The sequence below is a fragment of the Tachysurus vachellii genome, chromosome 1, assembly GCF_030014155.1.
Source record: "Tachysurus vachellii isolate PV-2020 chromosome 1, HZAU_Pvac_v1, whole genome shotgun sequence".
In the NCBI taxonomy this organism is placed as follows: Eukaryota; Metazoa; Chordata; class Actinopteri; order Siluriformes; family Bagridae; genus Tachysurus; species Tachysurus vachellii.
The window spans coordinates 37,729,728-37,745,048 of record NC_083460.1 but is presented as its reverse complement, the minus strand read 5'-3'; the positions used below and the strand labels follow the sequence as shown (position 1 = coordinate 37,745,048).

The following is a 15,321-nucleotide window of genomic DNA, read 5'->3' as shown; positions in this document are numbered from 1 at the left end:
TATGTCATTTAAATGTGCTTAATTTAAGAAATACGACGAGAAAAATACATTTTCATCTTTCTGTCATAAGGAAATCTATTATCCTATGGGTTTAATTCCAAACGACGTTCTTTTAAACATATAGTGTACTACGTAGGGTGTTAAAGCCTCATGTTTCATAACAGATCTAGTGCACTTGTAAGTGAAGAATGCCGGTATTTGGCATACAGCCCACAGCGTCGAGGCTCGCGTTGGGTCTGATTTTTTTTTCGCCAGGCCTGTTTCCGCGCCACTTCCTCGTTTTTCATCTTTCACTCGAAGTTGTTCTTATGTCTGTGGAGTTTCATGGCGTTTTCCGTGAAGCTGCTGCTTAACCTCCGTCCTTTCTAATGGTGTGGGGGAAATACCGACAAGGACGCAGGCATTTTTTATTCTTTGTTTCAGCACTAAAAATCAGAAGAAGCCACCGAGCAAATCATTTCTACTGGGCGGTTAGAGTTAGTTAGCGACTTAGCTAGCCGACTAGCATAACAGGTGACTTTCTTAGTGTTTAAAAGTTGTTGCTGTTGAAACAAAACAATGGCAGAGTCACATGACAACAACAGGACGGACGACAGCGAACTAAAAGGTGCAACAGGTGGTGAAGGTAGGATACAAACCGGGGTTAAAATAACAACATCAATCAGATCATCATCTAAACCTTGTTCCTTCCGGATAGCTTTGTAGCTCCTGTCCGAGTTGTGAGGTTTCGCTCGTTTTTTTAAATTAAAACTTAAATTTAAAAATGTAAAATTATATTTAAAAAAATAGTTTAATAATTTGTCTTTACGTAGGACGACGATTTGACGTGTTGTAGTCAAATTTGTAATTTATTAACAAATCACTAACAGCTTTTTTTTAAGAATTGCTTCTGACGTCATGTAGAGACTGTCTGTAGCTACCTGAAACGTGGGGGCGGGGCTTAAGAGGGTGGGTGGAGTAGATGTGCCTCTTATTAATCACGTTTTTAATTATACGTTTCGGGCATTTAGCAGACACTCTTATCCAGTGTGGACTTACATTTATTTCAATTTATACAACTGAGGGTTAAGGGGCCTTGTTCAAGGGGCCCAGCAGTGGCAGCTTGGTGGACCTGGGATTTGAACCCATGACCTTCCGATCTGTAGTCCAACACCTTAAACACTGAGCTACCACATAATGATTAATTTCTCTGTAACGTCACCCTAATTGCACAACAGTCGATAACGTTAATTCATTCGTCCTGGTCAGGACGCAGTATCCAGGTCAAGGTCATGACGGATCCGGAGCCTTTTCACAGAACAAAAAAGGTCCAAGGAGAGAATCCACCCTGGATGAAATGCATAGCCAGTCCATAGCAGAGCACCGTATGTGCAAGTGCACGCGTCAGTCGCAATTTAGTCGCACAGTCAGTCGCACCTCATGTTTGTGGAAGGAAAGACATGTGCAAAGCTCGATGGAGACAGTAACCCGAGTTCAAGATCGAACCGGAGACCTGTAAGCTGTCAGATAGCATAGATGCCTGGTGTGCCAACATGCAAACTCGAGAGTTAATTTATTTGAATATGTCTAATTAGTCCTGTTAAACAGTCAGCATGTCTACTTTCATATTGAGGTATCAATAATCTGGGTGGATTTCTTTGCACCTGTTTATATATAAAACAAATGGGACAGAAGACAGGACAAAAAAAAACTTCTGCTGTAATGCTGAAACAGCAAAGCTTTTTTTTTTTGTCCTGTCTTCTGTCTCATTTGTTATATATAAAAACAGGTGAAAAATTTGCCCTGAGGTATAATGGAGTGAGAGCAGTACAAAGCAAGTTATGACATCAGAATAAAATGAACATTTTGCAATCAGGGCAAAAGGGAAGCAAAATTTGATGGCTTTGACTGATTGCTGTATATGACAATGAGTTCGCTATGTGAAATCAGTGCAATACAAGATGTAGAACGCAGTAGCAAAAATCCCCTAAAACCAAAAAATGAGTAAGCAGCAAAAAGGGAAATCACTTTTTTGGGGGGTTTAATGTAGCCAGTGAGACGGCAAACAGACGAGAGAAATGCCTGTAATTCATTCAGTTTGATTTTAATACTTAATTTGTTAGTATTCATTTATTTATTATTTATTCATTATGCATTTCAGTGTTTAAATTTGAAGTCTGTTATTTAAAGATTTCTTTTTTTAAATGTATTTCTATAATTTTACTAGGTTTTTGTAAGCAAACCTATATCTAATGCAATATTTCTTGTAGTTTCATACTGCACATGAATAGAAATGTCATCATATGATATTTTGTCACGTCACCCAAACCTACTTCAAGATAGATAAATACTTTATTGATCCTGGAAGAAATTCAAAATATTGGCAGCTGGGTAACTAATTCAATCTAAATAAGTCTGTTCTGTCCTATTCACAGCTACAGCTATAGCTATGGGAGATAAATGCCAACATATTGGTTCCTTTTTTCAGTTAAATAATTCTCTTCTCTCTTTCAGATGTCATTGACGATAGAATCATAGAAGATGGTGCTTTAGTACTGAGAGGGTACATTATCCTACTTCCTGCATGTTCACATATTTACATCTGTGACCATATTTGCATCTCTCCTTATTCTGATTGTGGTTTGTTTTCATGCGAAGATATGTAATAGAAAGGCTCAGCACCGAGGACCCGGCCATGCACCTCAGCCCCGTGGACCTCGGTGGAACAGCTAGCGAAGGAGACGATCCTCATATCAAAGTAGTTGTTGAACAGCTTCTCAAGATCGCAGATGAGCTGAACCGGAACGCAGAGCTTCAGCAGTAAGAAATCTTCTCTACTGTTACTGATGATTGAAATGATTAAGGAATGCAGTATCATTGGTGCAACTTCCACATTTCTCTGGACAACCAATTAACTCCGCAATACCAAAACATGACATATATTTGGATATTAATATTTCACAATGAGACACTGCTCTTTCTACTTGTGATTCATTTTTTTGTTCTATTTGATCATCAGTTGCTCTCTGCAAACTTTGTAAAAGTGTCTTCCTTCAGAAGGCACCACTATAATCAACGATTTGCATTTCTCATTTTAAACTCCCAGACATTTGTCACATAAGATAAGGTTAAACAATAAAATTTATCCACTGCAAATATGGCTCTCTTAAACACAAACATATCTGATCTTTAACGTGCAACTGAGCGTGCTTGTAGGAGATCGCCCACTGCCCTTGTCTACAAAATTGATTAGTTCGAGAGATGAATGCCATCCTTCCCACTCTTACAGACTGTAATGTCAGTCTCGCAGTATTAGCTAACTTCTTAACGATAGGGTGAAAGTTTTACTGTAGAACCAGTCATATTAGCGGTAATATCTCTTTTCCCCCCCATTTGTGATTCATGTATTAAACTCAAAGGATGGGTTAAATGTGCTTTGCTGTAATATTACTAGGGCTGGGCGATAAAAAGATAACAATATGTATCGTGATAGACACGTGATTGATATCAATAAACAATGTGTTTGATAAAACGCTCGATATTTTTTATACTTCGTCTGAAGAAAACAGAGGTTGTGAAGCAAGTTTGGTTGCATTAACAAAGGCACTCATGCAATCATGCAACAGTATCACGTTTGGTTGCACCATATCGCTGTCTCGTGCTGTTCTGCTGGATTCCTCTTCAGTAACCGGCGACTGAGCCTCAGCGAGCAAGGAAATTGTAAATAAAAGAGGAAAAGTCAGCGCGCCAGTATGGCAGACATTATAAGTCTGACCGTAGTCAGGTTAATGTCGTCTGCAAATTATGCAAGACCGTCGTCCCCGCCAAGACTGGTAATACCACGAACTTGATTTACCACCTTACCTGTGCTCACCCTTTGCAGCACAGCTGTATTCAACCAACAACATTTGTAGCTGCAACACCCCACAAGCAACACTAACACGCACACACAAATACACACACACTCTCTCACACACACTAACACACACACTAACACATACACACTCTTAAAGCAATGGTCTCCAGACCAGAAGCATCCCTGAGCGCTATGTTTATATTTAACACTTTGCACTATTTTATTACACTTTATTAAACATTTCTTACATTTTCTTTCATTTTGCACCTTAAATGTTAAGAGATAATTAAGTGTTCATTGTGACTTTAGACTTATGTTTACATTATAATTATTTGAGTTTTCCTGGTTGTTGACATTTCTGTCTTAATAACTGAGGGGATTATGATCAGAGGAAGGTTAAGTTTAAAATAAAAATGTTTTAAATGTAATATATTTTCTCCTGGTCCTTATTTTAAACGGGTCATAAAAAATATCAATAATTATCGATATCGACCGATATGAAACCCTGATGTTGTTATACAGGTTTCAGCCGTATCGCCCAGCCCTAAATATGAGTGTTCTAATGTTATAATGTCAGAAAACGCAAAAAACTGGCTATATTAATTTTCTAAAATTGTAACAAGATGATTGAACCTGTGCATATATGTTCAGCATGACTGTATGTTTAATCTCTTCATCTCTATACAGCCTCATCAACACTGTGCAGGCCAACTGTGCTCAGGAGGTGTTCATGACCGTGGCAAAGAGCATCTTTTCAGATGGCATTAACTGGGGGCGAATAGTAGCACTCTTTCATCTGGCCTATCAGCTCATTTACAAGGTAAAACTTTCCTGCTGTGTCTACATCATTTTACATTTTAAAGCTTTAATAACTGCAGCTTGATGCTACGTATCCAAATTCCTGGTTGGCTTTTAACTCTAATTGGCATACAATAGAGAGGTGACCAATGCTGCTATCAAAAAGATATTATCAGATAAAAAATGTTAAAAATTACCCCAAGTATATGTATAAGTATTATTTATATATATATATATATATATATATATATATATATATATATATATATATATATATATATATATATATATATATATACATATACATACACACAGTACACTCCCTGACAAAAGTCGTCACCTATCCAAGTTGTAGGAACAACAAATAATAACTTGAGTTCTAGTTGATCATTTGGAATCAGAAGTGGCTTATATGAAAGGCAAAGGCCTCTAGATTAAGCTTATTTTACCAAAATAAATTCTTATAATGCCTTGATTTTTAATTATTTAATTCGGACAGAGGTGGGCACGGTGGCTTAGTGGTTAGTACGTTCGCTTCACACCTCCAGGGTTGGGGGTTCGATTCCCGCCTCCGCCTTGTGTATGTGCAGTTTGCATGTTCTCCCTGTGCCTCGGGGGTTTCCTCCGGGTACTCCGGTTTCCTCCCCGGGTCCAAAGACATGCATGGTAGGTTGATTGGCATCTCTGGAAAATTGTCCATAGTGTGTGAGTGCGTGAGTGAATGAGAGTGTGTGTGTGCCCTGTGATGGGTTGGCACTCCGTCCAGGGTGTATCCTGCCTTGATGCCCGATGACGCCTGAGATAGGCACAGGCTCCCCGTGACCCGAGGTAGTTCGGATAAGCGGTAGAAGGTGAGTGAGTGAGTGAGTGAGTATTTAGGACAGAAAGTTAAGCATAATCTAGAGGCCTTTGCCTTTCATATAAGCCACTTCTGATTCCAAATGATCAACTAGAAGTCAAGTTGTTATTTGTTGTTCCTACAACTTGGATAGGTGACAAGACTTTTATCAGGGAGTGTACTGTATATCAATCAGTTTCCCCAATGACGTGCACCATCATGAATAAGTATATCTCACCAGTTAGGATAATGCTTCTGACTGCTTGCTTTTCTATTGGCTAACAAAGACCATATTTTTTCTGTATTTTATTTAGTGAGTCAAGTATAAGTTGTACTTTATAAATATATATCAAAGGAGAAATAAGGTAATTGTTACAAATAGCATTGCCTTAAAATAAGCTGATAATTGCTCCTGCATGTTTATCCATGGTCATGCTACAGGAAATTGACTGTACAGAGAATATAGAAGCTACTGGAAAGACTCAGCTCTCTCTCCCCCCTCTTCCCTTAGGCGCTGACTCAAAACCACTTTGAAATCATCAAGAACATCATTAGCTGGGTATTGCAGTTTATCAGGGAACACATTTCCGCCTGGATCAGACAGCAAGGAGGATGGGTAAGTGGATGGTATGCGTGCGTGTGTGTGTGTGTGTGTGTGTACACGAGTGCTTTCTGGCCACCCATACAGAGCCACACAGGTCGACTCAGACACAGGCCACCACACACAGAGTCACGCCCACTTGAGTGTCAGGAAGCATAGAGGCACAAACTCTGACGCGTTCCATACACATGCATTCTGTACACACATTGTAAAAGCACACCACACACATATAGTCTGTTAAATAATCACAGATACTGTCTTTTTTATATTAAATGCAAATCAAACTCAAAAGTCCCATATAAACTGCATGGATTCGTGTGGGGGTCAGCTTGGCAGACGATGATTCAGCACCCTGCAGCTGGCATTATCACGGCGGAGACTAATTACTGCTAATTTACGGTAATGTGTACACACACAAGTAAGAGGGAGGGTGGTTGTCATCATAACAATTACTACAGACAGACAAAAAGTAGTCCGAGGGCGGCTGAATTTGTAGCTTTGCTTTACATGTTCAGCGTATCTCGTTTTGCATCTCGAAGTCTTTCGCTCGGATGTTTGTGCGACGGTGTCCAAAGGCCATCATTACAGCACAGCGAGGTGCGGTGAGCATGTGTGGCGCAGAAGCTCCGCCAGACCTTGTAGGAGTCCGCTGGCGAGTTTTATAGCTCAGACATGATCATAAAGGCCGTAGTAAGTGCGGTCCGTGGTTTTCGACTTCAAACAACCCAGCGTCATGGAGCATGCTGTGGTTTACACTACTAAAATCGAGGGGCCTCGAGTGAACACGTGACCGTGCTTCAGTGTGAGTGTGAGAAAGTCTGATGAAGGAACGCACAGGTGGAGACGGACATTTCTACAAACATTGGTTGTATTTTTTAGAAAGCTGCATCTGCCTAAATGAACGTTTGTTAAAATGAACATATTTCCTGTTAAAATTTGTTACCTTTGTTTAGATTCGGGAAAACAGATTGACAGGAAAGCCATTAATAATCATGTAGGAAGGAGAAATTACAACCTATGAGATGGAAACGATGCTAAAATTATGTTAGGAATAAATGACTACATGCTGTTTTAGGAAAATTCACGGTGGGGTAGTGGGGTATTGGGGTCAGCGTTTTATTTATCGTTGTGGTATCAGCATTTGCAGATATGTTTTTTTTCTCTTATTTATTAAAGTTAATAAGCCCCAAATCTAGTCATGTTTCCCTCAATAACAAAGGAACAGCTTTATTTTATACAAATACAGATCTTCAGAGATCGTCAATTCAGTCTAAACCTATCTACAGATTTTTTATTTCTTGAGATCTTTTTTTTTTTTAAAAACATCATACTAAAATCTCTCCCTGTGTGGTCACTGTGTGCAGTCTTTCCAGGATTTCCCTGATTTATTTTCCGTAATTGTTGAGACCAAAAATGCTTTTTTTTTTGTTTTGTTTTTTTATTTTTCTCCAGAATTTGTGAAGCCGCCTTCGAAATAATTTGTGCAATTTTTTTGGGCGAGCTACTTGAATGGGCAAACTCGTAGCAGTAAAGGTGCATACATAATTACTTTTTGTGAAAACAATACTCGTATGAATAGAAATGGGCTTTGACTGAACTCGTCTTGTGGTGATACGCGGTGTCTCGTCCCAAAGCTGCAGAAAATGGCAAGCTGCTTCGAATGTTGTGGCATTTGGTTGATTTTGGTATAATTACTGCAACTGCAGAATAATGCCATCCTAGAGGGACTGTGAGTGACTATTAAAATATTATTTGTTTTGCTCTCAGGAAGACTGTTGCCATGTTTATGTTGTCCTGTTATGTTTTACAGGGTGGTGTTATGCGCAGCGTGTCAAGATGGCGCAACATTTCTATCATTGCAGCAGTGGCCTTCATAGCGGCTGCCGTTTACTGGAGAAGAACTCGCTGACCTCCTCGCTCTGAAAGCCCAACATCATTAAAAAGACCCAGATTCACTAATTTGCACGTGGGAAATTATAAGGCGCAATAACCGTTGATGACTAACACACACGTCAACCAAATGATCATATGATTCAAATGACTGGCACATATTACATCTGTTAGTAAAATGCAGTGATGAATGAGTGCTCCATTTCTGTAGACACTGTAGCCCTTCGAGATTGTTCTCAATGTTGTGAGTTTATTATACTGTAATGCAACAAGGCACAACTATTTATTAACAACACTGTGTCCTTTTTTATCTTTTGACAATCCACTACATTTGTAGCAGTCCATTTGTCCTCCACTTTTAGCATTTTAATAGGTGCCAATATTTTCCTGCCCTACCTCCAACTTGTGAATCATCAGACAGCAGGTTATCAAATTATTTTAAATGGATTTTTATAATAGACCGTGAAGTGCTTCCTGGTTTAATATTTTAAACTTTCGGATCAGAATTTTTTTAATTATTTTTTTTTAAATAAACTCTTTTCCTGTCTAGTCAAGTCTACATTGCAGGAATGTTATAAATGTGTTTACAATTCTCACTAAGCAAGGCTGCAAATGCTATAGGAAAATGTCCTTCTCCAGCTCAGACCATTAGATGCATCGGTTCTGCTTATGTGACAAACAACAAAAAAGACCATAAGCAATAAATGAATGACTGCTTTTTACCGTAGAAAAAAGGCTAATATTTTGGATTATTGGATTACTAGACTTTTTAAAAACATGGCTGTAGCTATCAGCCGAAGCTACTTGTATGCATGCTTTCTTGACAACTTTTGACTAAAGAGTGAAATATTTGAATAAGTAAACAGTGAGAAAATTTGTATATTACATAATAATAAGGTGTCGATCAACAATGACAAATATACAGGGAATATTTTTGTGTACAAAAGTCTTTTTCTGTCATGAGTTCAGGGAAATTGTTGTAACTCTGTGTTTACATCAAAATAAATGTGATCAACAGTCTTTCTCATTTTGCCATGCTTATTGTGTATCCATTATGCTAAAATGGATAAAGCTATGGTGGCCTAAACTAGATGGTAGTATTTATTTATTTATTTTTAATTAACTATGCTTTGGAAAAACAAGCTGTTGTCAGATTGGTCTGTGAATTCTGTTCAAGTCAAAAAGCTTTTATAGTTCCTCAAACCCAGCTACATCACTCAAAATATATACACAGGAACATTTGGTGTCATTGCTTTTACCTGGTCATGATGCTTTAGGAATTTATTAAATCTGTTACTAAATAAATAAATTATTACATTTACAGCATTTGGCAGACACCCTTATTCAGAGTGATTTACATGTATCTCATTTATACAGCTGAGCAATTGTGGGTTAAGGGCCTTGCTCAGGAGTGGTAGCTTGGTGGAATTGGGATCTGAACTCACATCCTTATCCACTGAGCTACCACTTTCACCAGTTAGCCTAACTAAAAATCACTGAGACTCCAATCAGGCACTTTCTAGGGCAGAAAGAACAGTGTAGTATTTATACCTGACTGCTCGTTTGTGCCACAAGAGGTACAAACCTCTTGTACGTGTCTTTTTTTGTTGGACACTCGATGCCCTGTCTACCTTTCTGGTAAGATGTGGGAAAAAAAAAAACCTTATAAAGACCCAATCTAAACGTGTGCTTCCTATTTGTACCTGGTTAGAACATGCACAATTCACAAATGCCTTATAAACAAAACAACAAACAACTTTCTTCGTTCCCTTCTCTCGAGCATTGTGTCTGCTAGTGCTTCTCACACAACAAATCAATTCCAACTAGAAAGAAAGAGAGCAGTGATCAGTGGTGGGTTGCTCACATGTATTGTTTCATCTTTCCCTGGTGTAATTGGAACCACACATATTCAAATGGGAAAAGGCTCTGCATCGTGTCCACAGGTCCATTATCCTTGTGGGCCACTAGAAACAGTCTCCATGTGTGTGTGAGTGTGTGTGTGTGTGTGTGTGAGCTAGAAGAAAGCCGTTTCCTCCTTCCTCCTGTCTCTCCTCAGCGCAGACACCCCACAGCTCAGCAGCAGTCTCTTAAACCAAAGCATATGAGTCTGAGATTGGGATTGAGGGAGGTCTATGCATGCTAAGGGTTTAGTCATGATGGCACTGAAAAAAAGCAAGTATAGCCCTTAGCCTTAGGCTGCTTATCATTAATAATCTAAATAAATCTAAAGTTCTTTGCCATGACTTCAAACAAATGAGCAAGACAATAAGTCCACTAAGCCATTGGTGTCCCACTAATTTACATTTTCCCTAACTAATCCCACTATAACGTTCTTGAGATATCATTATTATACGTCATAAATTGCTTTATTTATGCATTAATACGTGTGGAAACATCTTGTCCCTTAAGCCATCCATTATACGTTTTGAAAAATATCGCATCAAGCCTGATACCTGGACAAACTCACACCTGTGAAATATCTGAAATAATCCACAAGTCACAAGTTCAACAAATTTTCTGACAATCACGAGAAGAAGAAAAGTAAACCATTACATTGGGTTTATTCTTTGTTCACAGCAAATATTTTGATATTGACTGGTGCAGTTACTAGAAATATAAGCTTCTTGCCCATAGTATAGACTGAAAAGATGATTTTGTGTATTTGCTAAACATATCTCAACCCTTTAATTAATTTAAGAGCAAATTTTACCCTGTCAATGAGCAAATTGATCTGTTAATGAATGTAACTGTAATTATATAATTGGTCCATCGCTTTTAATTGACTCGATTGACATAATCGGGTATATTAATTTAACTGACTAGTACTTGCATGTAGTGATTATCTTTAACCACAAGATGTCAGGTTATACACAATAAAAATGTCTACACTGCCCAGAAAGCTCTGATTTCCTGTAGGGGCCAAAGGTCACAAACCAATACTGATTTGAAAATGAGTGACTGCATTGCAGCTTGTCTCTGTATTACCTCATATGTCCTCGTTAGACTAAAAGGTCCTTTTTTCTTAGCCAGGTGATTCACAGTTTGCTTGAAAAGGATTTAATCTAATCCTAAACATGGACATGTCCACCATACAGATCCCTTAGGACTCCATAAAGACTTCTTTGACAACTCCATCAATACACTGTACTTTGTACTGTTACTGTAGCTACACAGCTGCGTCGCTATACATAATATTCTATTTCTTATTTATTCCTTATTTTTAATTTAGCTATTCATATGCAGTCTGTGGAGGAGTAGGCCGGGTTTTAATTTCACTGCAAGTTTTGTACTGTATATAAATGTTTATGTGACAAATAAAATCATGCATTGGAAGGACTCTTCGATGTCAGCATGTCATTATAGTCAAAGGTAAAGCTGATCCTTTTGATCATGGAAAAGTATTTCAGACTTGTTTGTTTGTACTTTGTGCTTTGTGGGTTGTGGGTAAGTGAATAATTGTTTATATCTGTTATAACATCGCACCATGATGAAATAAGATGAATAAAATCTAAGAGAAATAAAACACTTTCCTTGTTATGATAGTTAAGAAAAATACTTAACCTCTGGATCATTTCCTTAAAAGTGAATTGACGCTAGATTCAGTAATAAGGTATAAGTACACGACTTTGGCCTCTGTGATGTTATACAATGAGGCTGCTGTGATTCATGTAAGTCTTTGTTTATGTGCTATTTTGGCCCTAAGGATTCTCACTTCTTGTTTGTCTACAGTAATGTCACTGAGCTCTGTTGTGTCTCATGTCCTGTTCTCCCATGGTGTATAATCTGCAGTGGATTAAATAGAACACTCTTACATAATTGAATGACTTGAATGTCTAGTGAGCTAAGTTGTTATCGCCAAGGGCTTAAACAAGGCTCCATGCAGTGTCAATTGTTTTTTAGGAGTTAGGTTGATGACAGTGACAAGGTCAGTAACTCTCAGCAGTGCATGTCTACAACCTCCTACAGTGTATGTGTCCTCTTGGGGTCTTTGGTACACAAGGCAACAAACGTGCATGGGGTTGACTCATGAGGTATGGAAGGTCAGCTTAGCTTTCTCTCTCTCTCTCTCTCTCTCTCTCTCTCTCTCTCTCTCTCTCTCTCTCTCTCTCTCTCTCTCTCTATTTCTTTCTATATGTCTTAAATTTTCTTGTTTTTTTGTTGTCGGTCATTTCACCACTTGGCAGATAGGAAAAGATAGAAAAACTTTTCCCAGTCTACGTTCAGTAAGCAGTGTCCCATTTATTTCACGAAACGTTGGTACAGACTGTTTATGTGAGTAACAGCATCCTTCAGTTGAGCTCGACTCAAAATGTCCAACCTCTCTCATCGACAAGCTATTTCCACTTACAGAACTCATTGGTTGTTTTTCATTTTCCACACTAATTTGTGTAAACTTAAGACACTGTTGTACCCAAACCAGCCTGTCAGACAACAGTATCCATGCCACAGTCAAATTTACAGTCACAGTGTATTTATATTCACAATTTATAGTCACAATTTCTCACATTCTGTTAAAGTTCAAAAAATCTAAGTGGAACTCTTAACTTACCTGAGTCTTTACCTTTGCATGACTTTTTGGATGGCACTGATGTCACATTTGCTCTTATTGCTTAACTGGAGAAATGCATCAATGAGCACTTTGCACTAATAAAGTGGCCAGTGTATGCAACAAACATTTTCTGTATTTCATTGTGTATATTTAGGCTGTACCTCCTGTCCAGTGTGTGTTTTAGCAATGCAACCTTTAAAGAAAACCCCAACCTTGGTTTCATTAATATATTAATACAATTACTTAAATCTGAAATCAAATATCCAAGTTGGGGGGCACGGTGGCTTAGTGGTTATTGCGTTCACCTCACACCTCCAGGGTTGGGGGTTCGATTCCCACCTCCGCCTTGTGTGTGTGGAGTTTGCATGTTCTCCCCGTGCCTCGGGGGTTTCCTCCGGGTACTCCGGTTTCCTCCCCCGGTCCAAAGATATGCATGGTAGGTTGATTGGCATCTCTGGAAAAATTGTCCCTAGTGTGTGATTGTGTGAGTGAATGAGAGTGTGTGTGTGCCCTGCGATGGGTTGGCACTCCGTCCAGGGTGTATCCTGCCTTGATGCCCGATGACGCCTGAGATAGGCACAGGCTCCCCGTGACCCGAGGTAGTTCGGATAAGCGGTAGAAGATGAATGAATGAATGAATGAAATCAAATATCCAAGTTGGGGGGCACGGTGGCTTAGTGGTTATTGCGTTTGCCTCACACCTCCAGGGTTGGGGGTTCGATTCCCACCTCCGCCTTGTGTGTGTGGAGTTTGCATGTTCTCCCCGTGCCTCGGGGGTTTCCTCCGGGTACTCCGGTTTCCTCCCCTGGTCCAAAGACATGCATGGTAGGTTGTTTGGCATCCCTGGAAAAAATTGTCCGTACTGTTTGATTGCGTGAGTGAATGAGAGTGTGTGTGTGCCCTGCGATGGGTTGGCACTCCGTCCAGGGTGTATCCTGCCTTGATGCCCGATGACGCCTGAGATAGGCACAGGCTCCCCGTGACCCGAGATCGCTCAGATAAGCGGTAGAAAATGAATGAATGAATGAAATATCCAAGTTAATTAATAGTTATTTATTTTTTGGTTTTTGATATTTTTATTTATTTTGCCTGTTTAGCTAGCTAACTAGTCTTATTGTAATGACAGGTCATGAGACTGAGGATCCATGTGCACGCTTTTAATACAAGCTCGAGGTACAGACAGGCGTAGGTCAGAATCGGCAGTCACAATATCAAAGGTGAGGCAGAAATCAGAAACGGTAATACAGGCAGAAGGTCGGGGCAGGCGGCAGACAATAACAAAGGGGAGCAAAAACCAAAACAGAGTCAAAACCATGAATTCACTGACAGACAAACGCTCAGACCGATAGCAGAGGCAAATCGAGACTTCGCAGAGAAGGGAAGTTCAAGATCCTGTTTTATAGAACGCCTGTGATTGGGATCAGCTGGTAGTGGTAATGACAGGAGCGGTGGCTTGTGGGAGATGTAGTTCGGGAGTCGTTAGAACTCGGGTGAAGGTTCCCTCTGGTGGCGGTCAGGAGACAAGGCAGGTGCTTCATTCATAACAGAGCCCCCCCCCTGCGAGCGGCTCCCGAAGCGAGGAAGAGCGCGCCGTCGGGGCCGCCCGCGAGGTCGAGGGGCTGGCTTGTCTGGATGGGACTGGTGAAACTCAGCAGTAAGTGAGGGGTCTAGGATGTCCCGTGCTCTCACCCATGACCGTTCCTCTGGTCCGTATCCCTCCCAATCGACCAGGTACTCGAGCTGGCCGCCCCGGCGTCTGGAGTCAAGGAGGCTGCGAACCTGGTACGCTACCTCGTCCCCGATCAGCAAGGGCGGTGGCGCTGGTGGTTCGGCAGTTTCCTCTCGCCCCCCTCTCGGACCGTCGGCAGGCTTAAGGAGTGAAACATGAAACGTGGGAGAAATGCGGTAGCCTGGTGGAAGTGCCAGGCGGTAGGAAACAGGATTCACCTGTCTAAGCACCTTAAAAGGACCCACGAACCTGGGGCTGAGTTTCCTGCAGGGGAGACGGAGTCGTATGTCGCGGGTGGAGAGCCATACCCATTGCCCTGGCTGATAGTCAGGATGTGGTCTACGCCGTCTGTCGGCTTGGCGCTTCTGGCGGCGGATGGCTCTCTGTAACTGGCGGTGTGCCACGCTCCAGGTTTCCTCGCTCTTACGGAACCAATCATCTACGGCAGGTAGATCAGAGGGTTCACCGGACCAGGGGAACAGGGGAGGCTGGTATCCGAGGACACATTGAAAGGGCGTGAGACCGGTGGCTGGCTTGATGAGCGAGTTCTGTGCGTATTCTGCCCACATTAGATATTTGCTCCAGTCAGTCTGGTGATCGTGACAGTAGGAACGAAGAAAGCGAGTGAGCTCCTGGTTGAGACGTTCGGTTAGCCCATTGGATTGTGGATGGTATCCCGAGGTTAGGCTGACGTTCATATTCAGTCTTTTGAAGAAAGCTGCCCACACTCGGGAAGTGAATTGTGGGCCCCTGTCCGAGACGATGTCCTCGGGAATGCCGTAGAACCGGAACACATTACTGCACAAGGTTTCAGCTGTCTCGAAAGCCGTGGGTAGCTTGGGTAGCGCAATCAGGCGGCATGCTTTGGAGAACCGGTCTACGACTGTGAGGATGACGGTACAGTTATCGGACTTGGGCAGGTCGGTAATAAAATCGATGGCGATATGAGACCAGGGCCGTTGAGGGATGGGTAGAGGTTGCAGTAAGCCTGCCGGGAGCTGATGTGATGACTTGGACGTGTTGCACACGGCACACCTCCTTACAAACTCCTGGGTGTCCTGGAACAGAGAGGGCCACCAGA

At 40.9% G+C, this 15,321-nt stretch overlaps 1 protein-coding gene across 1 annotated transcript; it reads left to right on the top strand.

Moving 5' to 3' along the window:
* The first annotated feature begins 247 nt into the window (after positions 1-247).
* zgc:153993 (uncharacterized protein LOC767645 homolog) lies at positions 248-8,982 on the top strand. The gene is made up of 6 exons (XM_060886295.1): positions 248-625; positions 2,494-2,542; positions 2,638-2,799; positions 4,523-4,655; positions 5,983-6,087; positions 7,883-8,982. The coding sequence occupies exons 1-6, from the start codon at positions 559-561 to the stop codon at positions 7,979-7,981; spliced, it is 615 nt and encodes a 204-aa protein (XP_060742278.1). The 5' UTR covers positions 248-558; the 3' UTR covers positions 7,982-8,982.
* Positions 8,983-15,321: the final 6,339 nt, after the last annotated feature.